At 43.9% G+C, this 13,588-nt stretch overlaps 1 protein-coding gene across 1 annotated transcript in view; it reads right to left on the bottom strand.

The window, feature by feature from the left end:
* The window catches only part of LOC131394530 (zinc finger protein 791-like), a 50,275-nt gene extending 43,703 nt beyond the window's left edge, over positions 1–6,572 (bottom strand). The window contains exon 1 of the mRNA XM_058525901.1: positions 6,515–6,572. Within this exon, the coding sequence (XP_058381884.1) occupies positions 6,515–6,517 (3 nt within the window). The 5' untranslated portion in view covers positions 6,518–6,572. The remainder of the gene's footprint in view (positions 1–6,514) is intronic.
* Between the last annotated feature and the right edge of the window lie 7,016 nt (positions 6,573–13,588).

Raw genomic sequence — 13,588 nt, 5'->3', positions numbered from 1 at the left:
CAGTAGTGTCTGGGACTCCCATGTGGATAGAGTGTCCTGACAAGGCTTGTGTGTAGCCTTCACATGTGTAGAGACAAGTGTTACTTTGATTTCTATTGTAGGTAACTGTGAGGCAAGAGATCCTTGGAGTTCTTTTACTACAAAGGGGCAACTCTCAGGGAATCACCCATAGTCTGTAATGTCTGCAGCTGGAGCCCATTGTTGGTGGGTGCTAAGATGACTGCTGGATGTATGGTCAGTGTGATGACCTTTGGGTCCAGTCCTTCATCAGACACGTCCCAATTAAGACAGGAAAAGCAACAACTCTGCCTGAGCTCCATCACATACAAATGTGGTGATGTCATCCCTAAAGTCTATGAACTCTCATTGCTTTTCACTCAGGGAATCTGAAAGATATCCCCCGAGCCTGGGGGTTCTGGAAAATGGATGACCTCCTTCAACAGCATGGCAATAGCAAGAGACAGAAGACAGGGAAGACCACCTCCTCCGGCAGGTAGGATATCCCAGAGGGCCCAGGTTTGGCTCCACAATGTCTCCACGGGGTATTGGTAACCATACTGAGCCCCTGAGGTGCTCCTTCCAGGTCCCAACTCAAAATGGACTGCTGGGTAGATGGTCTCATGCTCAGGGCCATCTACTTACAGGATAGCCTCATAAGCAGAGGTCATTGCAGCTCTAATGGCATACAGTGTAGGGCCCAGGGCAGGTTCTTGTGTCAGAAGCCTACTGACAACTTAAGGCCATCATGGGTACCCCAGGAGGCATGACAGAAAGTCACTGAGGCCTCTACAATGAAGGAGTCTCTGAGGGCACTAACAGGACTGTAGATTGTATGATAATTACAGGAGAGTCTCTAGATTTTGTGGTAGGGGTGCCCATTCAAGATGGCAAATTTGCAAGTAACAGCACAAATGGGGTCACATAAAATTTGTAAACAAGGAATATGTTACGTCTGGAACAACAAAAGAACCTAGTAGATGTGGGTGCTGAAGAGAACAATAGCTATTTCTTCATGTGTCAGAGAAGGAGCGGGAATCAGATTATCAAATAATTTCCACAAATTTAGCAAAGTTGTCAGGACCTCATATTATATGTATGGCAATGTCCCATCCACTTTTTGTGAGCTCCTTTTTAAAATATTTGTAAGACCTAAATATTCTCAGAGGACATGTCATTAATGTAACATCGTACCTGTGTCCTTGGAGAAACCAGGATGCAGTTCAGATCCTGCTGCAATGACGGTGTGGGAGGGCACAGCTGTTGAGATCCATGAGGATAACCCAGTAAAGGTGCATCATGTCCCTTCAGAGGGGAAGGCCAAGTGCAGCTGGGAGGCTGTTGACATAGGCACTGAACAGAACAGACCTAGCCAAATCAGTGATAGCAGGATATTTACCAATAGCTGATTGGTTGTAGTCAGTAATTTCCATACTGCTGGGGACTGGGTATAGAGGTCTGTGTGGTGCAACCATAGCCTCAAGTTGAGGTAAACTAGTCTGAAGTGTCCTTGATTTTTTCCAGGTTTAATAACAGGACAAATTGGGCTGTTAAAAGAAGCACTGGGAACAGCCAACCTTTTACTAACTAGGTTTCCCATACAGTTTTCAATCCTTCAAGGCCCTGGGTAATTTACATTGGGCCGTATTGATTTGGGGGGTAAGGTCCCTGGGGTCCCAATGTGTCAAGCCAATTTGTAAGTGGCAAATAACTTATTTAACTTTAATTCTTGATCATTGGTTCAGAGCTTCCCAGCTCACTATGGGATACTGTGGGCCAATGGGTGTTATGACTAAGGAGAATTTAGGCAAGAGCACAGTCCTGATGGCTAAAGATGAAACATTTGTCCTATTCATCCTCTATATTATACTCATTAACACCGTTAAGGGCCGGCCCCACGGCTTAGCGGTAAGTGCGTGCGCTCCGCTACTGGCGGCCCGGGGTTCGGATCCCGGGCGCGCACCGACGCACTGCCTCTCCGGCCATGCTGAGGCCACGTCCCACATACAGCAACTAGAAGGATGTGCAGCTATGACATACAACTATCTACTGGGGCTTTGGGGGAAAACAAACAAACAAAAAAAACCACCACTAAGATCATCAGGGGTACCTTCCTTAAATTTAGTGGGATCCCAGGTATAACTATAATTTGACCCCTAGTATTGATTAACTGCTTGAAGTTAATCAATATCTGAATTAGTTTCTGAATTAGTATATTACATCAGATGGCAAAATTAATTCAGAACCTATGTTGTACAGGCCCAAAAGCCAACCAGTGTACCTCTATCTGTTTTGTTATGTAAACTCTTCAATATATTTTGGATTTCCAGTTGGGTTCAATTGTGAGCTTTTGTTTCAGTATTTTATCTATTGTTTCCCTCCTCCTGATCTTCCCTGTTTTGTTTTCTTTCTCACGGGATATACTTTAGGGGAGGGAATGCCTCTCTATCCTGGTATTTATAAATTGTTTCCCCCCAAGAGCCTCAAAACAGCACCATCAGGGTTAGGAGCCTCCCCTGTGACAACTGGTTCTTTACAGGGTTTAAAACCTGGGCTTAAGTTAGGTTTGAACTAATACCTTGTGCCACATGGGAGCCATGGATGTTGTCCCCTATAACCCGAAGGTCAGGATCTTTGTGGCAGTAGAGGCAGGGGCAGCAGCAGCACAGGTACTTAAGGGTCCTGGTGAGCCCTCTGGTGTTAGGAGTGTGGACTCAGCCCACCACCTACTGCCTGCCTTTCCCCCCCTCTTCTCTTTTATTTCAAATTGACTGCTCTTTCAGGAGTGACCAACTGATGGACTCACCTCTTGCAAAGGGTGTAGTCCCTGTCTACAACCCCATCCCTGGGGAATGTCAGGCCAACATAGCCTGTGGCACAGCTTCACTCTAATGCACAGATAAATCCTGAAAAAGACCCTGACCCAGGACTCATTTAAGGAGGCCCCAATCCCATAGTCCTGCTGCTAAATGCCTATACATTCTTGAAACTCCCAACTCTGGTCAGCTGAGCCTAGAACTGAGGCTTGGTGGGTCAACACTGCAACAGTGGGCAGCACAGCTCACAGCACAGGCTCCCCAGCAAGCAGCAGCCCACAGTGCAGGCCGCCACCAGGCAGCAGAGCAGGTGAGCAAGTCCGAGCAGAAGACCCACGGGTGGGGTGGGGGGGGCGTCATGTCTAGACATGCTGCTCAGGGCACCAATTGTTATGGTCACTGCAGAGGGGAGGTTCCTTGTTGAGACTGATGCCAGTGTGGCGCACACAGTCAGACACACAGGGAAGGAAAAGGCTTAGGATTCATATAACAGTGGTCTGAAGGGGAGGACAGGGCCAGCCTCTCAAGCAGCTCTGGAAGGGCTCAGAAAGCAAGGAAGGAGCCTGGCCTGGGTGTGCACTGGCCTTGGGGGTGGGGCGGGGCAAGAGTTCTGCACACAGGCAGGGGCTTGTGTGGTGGCATCTCCTGCCTGCTCCAGAGGAGAGAACACCCAGGCTTTCTCATCAGCTTGTCCAGGTGGGGGCACAAGGGGAAGAGGGTGGGGTGAGGCTGAAGCTGTGAGCACTCATCAGAAAATGTGTAGTGTGACTGCTCATTACAAAGACAAAGTGGGTAAGAGAAATATGGATTCTTGATTGACTTATACAAAGAAACACTAACAGGAGGCTCAAAAATGATCAAAACTATGTATTTCGGGGTGGCTTGAGTAACAGAGGTAGAGGGGACCAGACTGTGTTGGCAGTGAGTCTTCTTGAGTGAGACTTTGCTATCTTATAGATTTATTTCAAATAAACAGAGAAATTTACATTCTTTAATTTTAACTCTTGTATATAGGAAAACATTCTAAAATTTAATTCCTTTAAACACTAACAGTTACAAGAGTGTACACCATACGAAACAAAATTTTGAAATCTCTTTCTTAATAAAAGGATATACGACATCCTTGTTTGTCCTTCCCCTATATCTAACACCGGGGTATTTTCAAAAATAAGTGGCATATTATAATGCAGGGTTTGAGTTTAACCCCTTAAATCTATTGGATTTTCAAAGATTTACATAAGCTTTTAGATGTTTTCCTCACATCAATTAAAACAGAATGTCAATTGCTTTAGCCTTTTTAATTTCTATGTTCTTTAGAGACATGTACATAGAAAAACTGGTCTAAAAATGAAAACATTTTCTTGCTTTCCTCACATCCTATCTCTCAATCAACTTACAGTGTCAGGGCCCAAGTGCTAAGGGAAACTAGAGCCTAAGGGCTGGATTATTCAAGCGATAAAGGAATCCAAAGGAAAGAAACACAAATAGTGGAATCAGCACAGATAAGCAGCCTGCTCCCCACAGGACAGAAGGAAAGCCACACTCAGAAGCTTCCATATTCCTGACCCTCCTGGTTGAGACAGAACCCCTGGAGTGGGTCAGTCCCTGGTGGAGGAGGGTGGGGCACCTGAGCAGCCACAGGAGTGAACTCTGGAAGCTCCACACACCCTCCTCTCCCCAGGGAATAATGCACATGCTCCCTCTCTCAGGCTTCCCTTCCCACAATGAGGAAAACTCAGCTGGATTCAGTTAAAGGTTCTGACCCAAATGAACTCCCAAATTAACGGACCCTAATCCAGGACACAGAACTCCCGACTTTCACAGACTTTCTCAATGTAAACAAATGACACTCTGAGTGCATCTACTCCGTAGATGCAAAACTCCCACTTACGTCTAGAAATAGGCCCAAGGAAACCACAGTTACAACCTCAGAAAGGGCATCACCACCCCACCCCCATGAGCTTTCCAGGGCTCTGCAGCTCCTCTCAGTATAGAGGCTCCTTCCATGGGGGGTGTGAGCAGGACACCTGCAGGGGGAGGCTCCCCATGAAGAACAACTGGGCCTTCAAGTCCTTCCCTTTGCAGGCCCAAGGGGGCCTTAGCTTAGATCTACTGCCCTCACGCCTCTGCCCTCACTGGAGTTTTTTTGGACCACTATTGATATTTTAAATACACAAACCCATTGTTTGAACAATCCAGGTACAACACTCAAACCAGTCGTTACATAGAAATGAGGAAGAAAATTCTATGACACTCTGCTGGCACAACAAGAAACCCCACAAGAATGTACTGCAATCTGGGGGAAAAAGAAGATGTTAATATAGTATTATTTCCATGACAAGAAACTGTTCTATAAACTATTAATCATACTTGAACACTTCAGGTCTGCAAGTCTAAGCCCTGGAAATCCATTTGAATTCACCCAAAATGAAAGAACAGACCTCAGAATATTACTACCCAGGACGGGAGGAAAAAAGGGAAAGAAGAATTTACTACATGCAGTGTAAAACTGGAATATTTTATTTTTCCTGAAATTCACCTCTTTCTCGCCTCTTTAGAAATATGTTATATTGCGTTTCAAATCATACTGATTAAATAAGTTTTTATTCATTGAAAAACTGAGACTAAAATGAAGTGAAGAAATCTTTTAAAGGTGACTAATTCAGGTGGGGGCAGTGCTGACAGGACAGATCATCCAAAACTTTTCTAAAAAGGGACCACCACCCAGAAGACTTCCCCTAGGCTGTCTATGCCCCGGAAAGACCTGGTGGGAGGGGCGCAAGGATTTCACACAACGTAGTTTCAGGTGGTTATAGGCTGCTTTTCACTCATGAAAAATACCCACATACACAAAATAAATCTTTTTAAAACAGCCATCGGTTGATGGTGTGAAAACCATAAACAATTAAAATACTGGATCTGTTCCAAATCCACCAGGAGGACAAACATTTGATAATAATGCTGTGAATCACAGCCAGGAAGTTAGCATTTGGGAATGCTGGGCGAAATTGGAAATTTAGGCATTTGTGGCCAGCCCTAGGAAGACCTAGACTGGGAGGATAGTGTGATGGATCTGAGACTCTGCTCCCCAAATATATAGAAAAATCAGTAGAAAACAGGTGACCTCCAGGGAGAAAGGAGGGACTGGGGACTCCACAGGCCACAGCTCCTCCCACGAACGAACCGCGGAGACCGAGTCACGATTGTCCCTGATGACCCTCCCCGTGGTCACCGCACCATCTGGGGACACGCGGGGCTGCGGGCGCAGAGCTGCCCAGAGAGGCTCCGGGGCCGCAGTCGCCGCGCGCAGTGACCACAGGACGCCCGGGGTCCCGGCTGCCGGCCCCGCCCCCACGCTGCGGCCGGAGGGGACTGAGGTCCGAGCGGCGCCCCCGCGGACTCGGCTCCGCAGACTCCGGAGGCGACCGCGGGGAGGCCGGTCCCGCCACGGCCGGTTCCGACCAGCCCCTCCTCCCCGTCTCCTCACCCGGGGCCGCACACTCACCATTTCTAGTCTCCCGGGTCCTCCTGAGTCCTTCCTATGACTCCCACGGCCAGTGCAGATCACAGCGTGACAGAGCCACCAGCGACCGTTAACGGCAGGTGACAGCCGACCCCGAGCACGGCAGGAGCGAGAAGGGAAGTCCACGTTTGGCCAGACACTCCTCCCCCAAATCCTGACTCCGGGCCCTAAATCTCACCATTTCTAGGTTTCCTGGGTCTCCTGGCGTCCTTCCTATGACTCCCACGATCGCTACAGGTCACGACCCGACAGAAGAGGCGGCAGAGCCACGTAGAGCCTTTAATGGCGGGGAGACGCGATGCCCAGCGTGGCTGCAGCCAGCAACAACTTCCGGGGTGGCTGGGGCGCTTCGCCCCACCCACCTGCCCCGGCGCCGCCTCTGATTGGACAGTTCAAAAGACTCGCCCCCTTGTGTCTGAGTGACAGCTCACTTAGTTTAGGTGTCTCAGTAGAATGCCAGCCAGAGCTAGTCCTCTGCAGGGAAATTACATTGAAAGGTTGTGTGGGGAGGCGACTGGTGGAACTGTGATCCTTTTTTACACACACAATTGAAAGTCCCCTCACCATATGCAATAATTAGTCTCTCTCCGTTTTGATCTTTGTTGACAACTGGAGTCTGATATAGTTTTGCCAAATAGGTACACAGGCACAGATACTGTGACTAGGGAACTAGGCAAAGAAAGGGGTACCAAGGATCTGATAAAAACTAACATGTGTTGAGTGTTTGCAGAGGGAAAGTTTCAGGAAGAGCCTAACCACAGAGGGTTCCCACAAGAAAGCTAGCTGAAGCCAGTTCTAGCCGCCCCAAACTGCTCTTAAGCGAACTGTCCCCATTATAATCTCATTAACATTTTAAATTCTCCTCCTCTGGGAGGGGCCAAGAAGATATTTCTAGATCTTATGATATATGTAGTAGCACGTGTACAGACTACCCGTGAGCCTTAAAGGAACGTGACTGTTAGGCAACACACCTGATCTTCTGCGTTTTCCTTAACTGAATATTCATGCATTGTGCTATGATCTAACAATAAAAGGACCCCCCAACCCTTATGATGGGACACGCGGCTTGGGAGAGGTGTCTGGTGTTCTCCACTGCCTGTGCGAGTAATAAACCTTACTTCACCGACTTTTGCCTTGGTTGTGCTTTTTGGCTCCAAAATTGACCAAGAGGCGAACCCATTGAGTTCAATTACAATATCAGGGCTGCACTGGGTGGGCATCCTTCCAACACTATAGTCAGATTCACAATAAGAGCATTGGGAGCAAAAACAAGCCACCATTTCGGTAGAAAAGTGACTTCGGGGTATTCAGAATGGTTAACTTTAGAAAATGTTTCTGACATAAAAATATTTGTGTCTCACTGAAAATATAAACAGGAACTCTTTCTCATGGTGGTGAAATCACTCTCTATGGTCATGACCCACCCCTTACTTGTGGTTACACTATTTAGTCCATCTATAATGAGAGTTGTTAGAAAACTGGTTTCATCTAAATAATCATCTCCCTGATTGGTGAGTCTATGATCCTAGAGAGTAACCCTCATTCTGAAAGTGTTGGAATCACTCTGTGATAGACATCCTCTCCATATAGTACACACGGGTACCATTTCTGACCATTTCCTCTCCCAATTCCCAGAGGAAATTCTTACCTTTATATCACCTCAGACAAACAGCCCCACCAAATTCCACCCAAACTGCAGCAATAACTCCACGATACCCAGGGACAGAAGCATCCCTGGAGGCCATCTGACAGATGGAAACTGAGGGGCAGGGCCAAAGAGCCATAAGTGATCCCAACGGAGAGAGAACATAAGAGCCCGGTTTGCAACCACTGCTCATCATACAGGGTGGAACACTGCTGGGCAGTAGCATCATCGATCAGTCACCCATCAATGCAGGAAGAAAAGTTCTGTGGATATTCAGCATCAAGCATTGAGAGATGGAGAAGATATTTCCATTTCATTATCTGTTTTTCATCTTTCCTTTAAGAACTATCTAGAAAATAATAGTCTAGAAGCAGGTTTACTGGAAATCAATATGATTTCATATGTCACGAATGCCTCTTTTTTGTTGTTTTGCCTCCTAACTCCTCATCTGTACCTCAAATAAAGCACACACCATACTAAGAATGTGCACTCACTTGGGAAGATGCACATGTCTGGCTCCACTCTCATCCACTATCAGAAACATGGTGCTGAGGAAACTGCATTTCATCACTGCCCTTCCCCACCCTGCTTTCATTTGCACCTGTGGGAATTGTATATTTCCAGTAGTGGCCTCATCTGGGCAGAAAGTGGGGATGTGCTTCCTGTACTGATGAACTGATAAATTGTCCTGCTTCTCACGTAACATTAGGGGCAGTCTGGCTCTCTCTTGAAGTCATATCATGGTGCTCTCAAAGGTCCTTTAATCACTGTGGTTGGCACAACAGACATGATGTCTTAAGGTTGTCTTGGGTAAAAGCATTTGGTTCCTGTTTATCTCCATCATGGGAAACGTGAGGGCCAGAATATACTTAGAGAGTTAGTGAATCCACCTGCACTGAGGGAAGCCCTTGAGAACTCAAAAATATCCTACAAGGTGGTCTTCCAAGCCAAACAAAGAGCTCCACTTAAGAAGCACAGGGAGTTATTTGTAGGTATGGAGAGAGATATTTTTCCATGACTTTGAAAAATGGCCCTAATGGAATGAGTTACCCAAAATTCAAGAAGCTGCTCTGTTGGAGGAGGTCACCGAGAGGGTATGACCACTGGTTGACCCTCCAGCAGGACTCGGGCAATGGGAGCCTCCTTACCCACTCCCTGTCCGGGGAATATACATTCCACCCACTCTTCCCAAACTAAGAGATATTTCAAGGATGCAGCCTGGAGAGAATAATGTGTTGTTGAGACCATCAGGACTGTAGACATTACTGAACCCCATTAAAGGCTCTATATAAACTTTCAAGATTCTTGTGGGTGGATGTGGAGTGCTACTCATCTTGTTCCACCTAAGACAAGCCTCATATATAAGTTCTGTTGCTTATTAATGCTGCCACCTCCCAATCTGGAGTGATCTGCCTCTTTCTTCAGTCTCTCCTTGCCTCCATGTACAGGAGCCAGTTTCAAATGCCACCAGAGAACTCTCGAGTTCTCAAACATGCTGTTAGTTCTGAAGGAAAATAAGAGAGCAATTGATCCTTCTTGTGCTGGGAAGCATGAAGTACCTTTAAATGGCACAAGATGAAGATATATGTTTGCACTATAAAACTACTTTTTCTTTATGATCTGACTGAACTGTGACATGGTGTTTGAGGTAGTGGTGAGAGGAAGAATTAACCAAATTATTCTATCTAGTGGGGAAGGCATGAATTACCAAAAACTACTTATCACAGAATTCATTTAGTGAAGATTTGAAAGTATGGGAAAGTAAGCACGTAGCAGAAATCAAAACAGTCATCACAGAACTTTATTAAAAGCACTATTTCTCAGTAGTCCTACAGGCCAGTTGCAACCTTACATGTCAAGGAACCATTGGGTCATCTACAGTGTAAAATGTTGTGGATTCCACTGAGAGAAGTTCTGCTTTCTAAGTCGTTATAAAGATGATGACGACAATGACAGTGAGAATAGTAACAGGAATGCCGACACTAACAATAGAGGCACTTGAGCGAGGCTTACTAAGTGTCAGGCACTGCACTCAGCACCACAGGTGGATTGGCTCATGACTTTCCATCTTCACAGGCTTCTAACAGGGAAGCACTAGTATGATACTATTTGATAAGAGGGGAAACTGAGACTCAGGGGAGCTAGGTGACTTGTCTGACTTTACACAGGCAGTCAGGAGGGTGCTCACACTCATCACCACGCTGCCTGACTCAAACCAAGCTTTGCCACTGAGCACACTTCACCTTTTATTATGAAATTAGGACAATGATTCATAAACTAGGATGGACCCTCTGTAAGAATCAGAATCAACTTCGTTCTTCCTCACTAGCCTTATTAAAATCCCCACTATGGAATAGATTGCCTTTGCCCTTGGTTGAAGTTGAAATTTGAAAAGGGTGCTACAAACTAAAAGAAATATACACCAGATGTATATATGACCAGGTGGGATTTATTCCAGGGATGCAGGGTTGGGTTAACCTCTCAAAATCCATTAATGTGATACATCATGTTAATAGAGTAAAAAGTGAAAATGACCTGATCATCTCAATAGACTCAGAGGAAATGCTTGACAAAATCCAACATCCTTTCATGATAGAAACACTCAGCTAAACCAGGATTGGAAGGAAATTTCCTGAACCTGATAATGAGCAACTATGGGACACCCACAGCTAATGTTATATTTAAAGGTGAAAGTCTGGATATTTTCTCCCAGAAATTAAGAACAAAACAAGAATGTTTGCACTTGCCACTTCTGTTTGACAATGTACTAGCGATTTTAGCCAGAACAGTTTTGCAAGAAAAGTAAATAAAAAGCATCCAGACTGGGTAGGAAGATGTAAAACTGTCTCCACTTGCATCTGACTTATCTTGTAAATAGAAAACTCTAAGGAATCCACTAAAAAAATTTATTAGAACTGATAATCGAGTACAACAAGTTTTTATGATACAAGTTAAGTATATAAAAATAAATGATATTTTATACACTGCAATGAACAGCCTAATAATGAAATTAACAAAAGAAATCTACTTATAAGAGCATCAAAAAGAATAAAATAGGAATAAATTTAATAAAAGAAATAGAAAATACTCCCCAAACTGCAAAACACCATTAAAAATTAATAAAGATCTACAAGTGTGAAATAACAAATATTGGCGAGGATGTGAAGAAAAGGAACCCTGTGTACTGCCAGTGGGAATGTAAATTGGTGCAGCCACTATGGAAAATATTATGGAGGCTCATCTAAAAATTAAAACAGACCCACCATATGATTCAGCAATTCCACTTCTGGCTATTTATCCAAAGAAAGGAAAAATGCTAACTCAAAAAGATATATGCACCCCCATGTTCACAGCACCATTATTTACAATAGCCAAGGTACAGAAACAACCTAAGTGTCCACCAATAAATAAATGGATAAAGAAATTGTGGTATACATGTACAATGGAAATTATTCAGTCATAAAAAAGAATGAAATCTTGCCATTTGTGACAACATGGATAGATCTCGATGGCATTACTCTACGTGAAATATGTCAGACAGTGAAAGACAATAATTATATGATCTCTCTTATATGTGGAATCTAAAACAAACAAACAAAAACACCAAGTTCATGGATCCAGATAAGAGAGTGGTGGTTGCCAGAGGCACAGGGTGGCAGGTGGCATAAATGGGTAAAGGGGGTTAAAAGGTAAAATGAAAAAGAAAGGGAGCTGTATCAAAAAATGCATATTTATGATAATCACAGAATGACAGAAAAATGATTATATACTTTTATATATTTTAAATTTACAAACTGTGCACCACTGCTCTTGGATGGTCATTACTGAGTGTACATACGCGCAGAGGGATGTCAGTTACAGAGCTGCAAGCATTCTGAGGGCATGTGGAGAAAGACCCTCTTCTAGCCACATTTTCCCTGAAACTAAATTCTAGTAATATCAACCATTAAACTTTTTTTATTGTCAAAAATTTGATTTGCATTTTTGGAAATTAAAAGGAATAGAGTGAGGTTGGGAGGGGATTTGGATATTTAGACATTGCAAATCTTTAATAAAATGAGCAAAGATCTTGGAGTGATGCTTTTTCCTTGTTCTTTATTACTCCCTAACCAATAGAGGCAAGAAAAAAAAAAAGAGTGAACCCTAAAAATCAATCAATCAATCAATCAATAAAAGGGAAAATAGCCCATGTTCATGGATCCTTAGATTTAACACTGTTGAAATGACAACACTTCCTAGAATGACTCATATTTTCAACACAATCCCTATCAGAATCTCAGCTGACTTCTTTATAGAAATTGGCAAGCTTTTTATAAATTATATGGAATTGCGGGGGAACCAGAATCACTAAACCAATCTTGAAAAAGTAAGACAAAGTAATAAGACTAATGTTTCCTGATTTAAAGTCTGACTACTCAACACAGTAATCCAGGTATGTGGTAACGACACAAGGACAGACACACAGATCAATGGATTTGATTGAGATTCTAGATGCAAACCCATTCATCCATGGTCACCTGATTTTTGAAAAAGGTACCAAAAATCAGGAAAGAATATTCATTTTCAAAAACTGGTGCTGGGACAACTGGATAACAACATGCAGAAGAATGGTTGACCTGTACGTTACAGCACACGCAATTATTTACCAAAATGGATCAAAGACCTAAACCAGAAGTAAAACAGTAATAGTCTTAGAAAAAACATAGAGGAAAATATGACCTTAGATTTGGCAAAGAATTACGAGATGTGAAACCTGAAGTAAAAACACTAAAAGAAATAGATAATTTGAACTTCATCAAAATTAATCACTTTTGTACTTCAAAGGACACAATCAGAAAAGTGAAGACACCCATGGGAACCCCTGTGCACTTCTGGTGGGAATGTAAAATCATACAGCCACTGTGGAAAACAGTATGACACTTTTTAAAAAATTACAGAGAGTGTTACCATATGATCCAGCAATTCCACTTCTGAGTATATACCAAAAAGAATTCAAAACATAGAGTCAAACAGATATTTGTACTCCTGTGGTCATAGGAGCATTATTCACAGTAGCCAAAAAGGGTAAGCAACCCAAGTGCTCATCAATGGATGAATGGATCAAGAAAATGTGGTACACACATAGAACAGAATATTATTCAGCTTTAAAAAGAAATGAGGGCTGGCCCCGTGGCTTAGCGGTTAAGTGCATGCGCTCCGCTGCTGGCAGCCCAGGGTTCTGATCCCGGGCGCGCCCTGACATACCGCTTCTCTGGCCATGCTGAGGCCGCGTCCCACATACAGCAACTAGAAGGATGTGCAGCTATGACATACAACTATCTACTGGGGCTTTGGGGGAAAAATAAATAAAAAAAAAAAAAAAAAAAAAAAGAAATGAAATTCTGACCCATGCTACAACATGGGTGAACCTTGAGGACATCATGCTAAGTGAAACAAGCTAGTCAAAAAAAAGACAAAAACTGTATGAGTCCACTGATATGAGGTACCTAGAGTAGTCAAATTTATAGAAACAGCAGAAGAGTAGTTGTCAGGGCCTGGGGTGCAAGGGCAAGCCGGCAGTGCTGTTTAATATGGATAGAGTTGTAGTTTTGCAAGATGAAAAGAGTT

This window comes from Diceros bicornis, chromosome 30 (genome assembly GCF_020826845.1).
Source record: "Diceros bicornis minor isolate mBicDic1 chromosome 30, mDicBic1.mat.cur, whole genome shotgun sequence".
In the NCBI taxonomy this organism is placed as follows: Eukaryota; Metazoa; Chordata; class Mammalia; order Perissodactyla; family Rhinocerotidae; genus Diceros; species Diceros bicornis.
The sequence above is the reverse complement of the archived record's forward strand: the minus strand, read 5'-3'. Positions and strand labels throughout refer to the sequence as shown.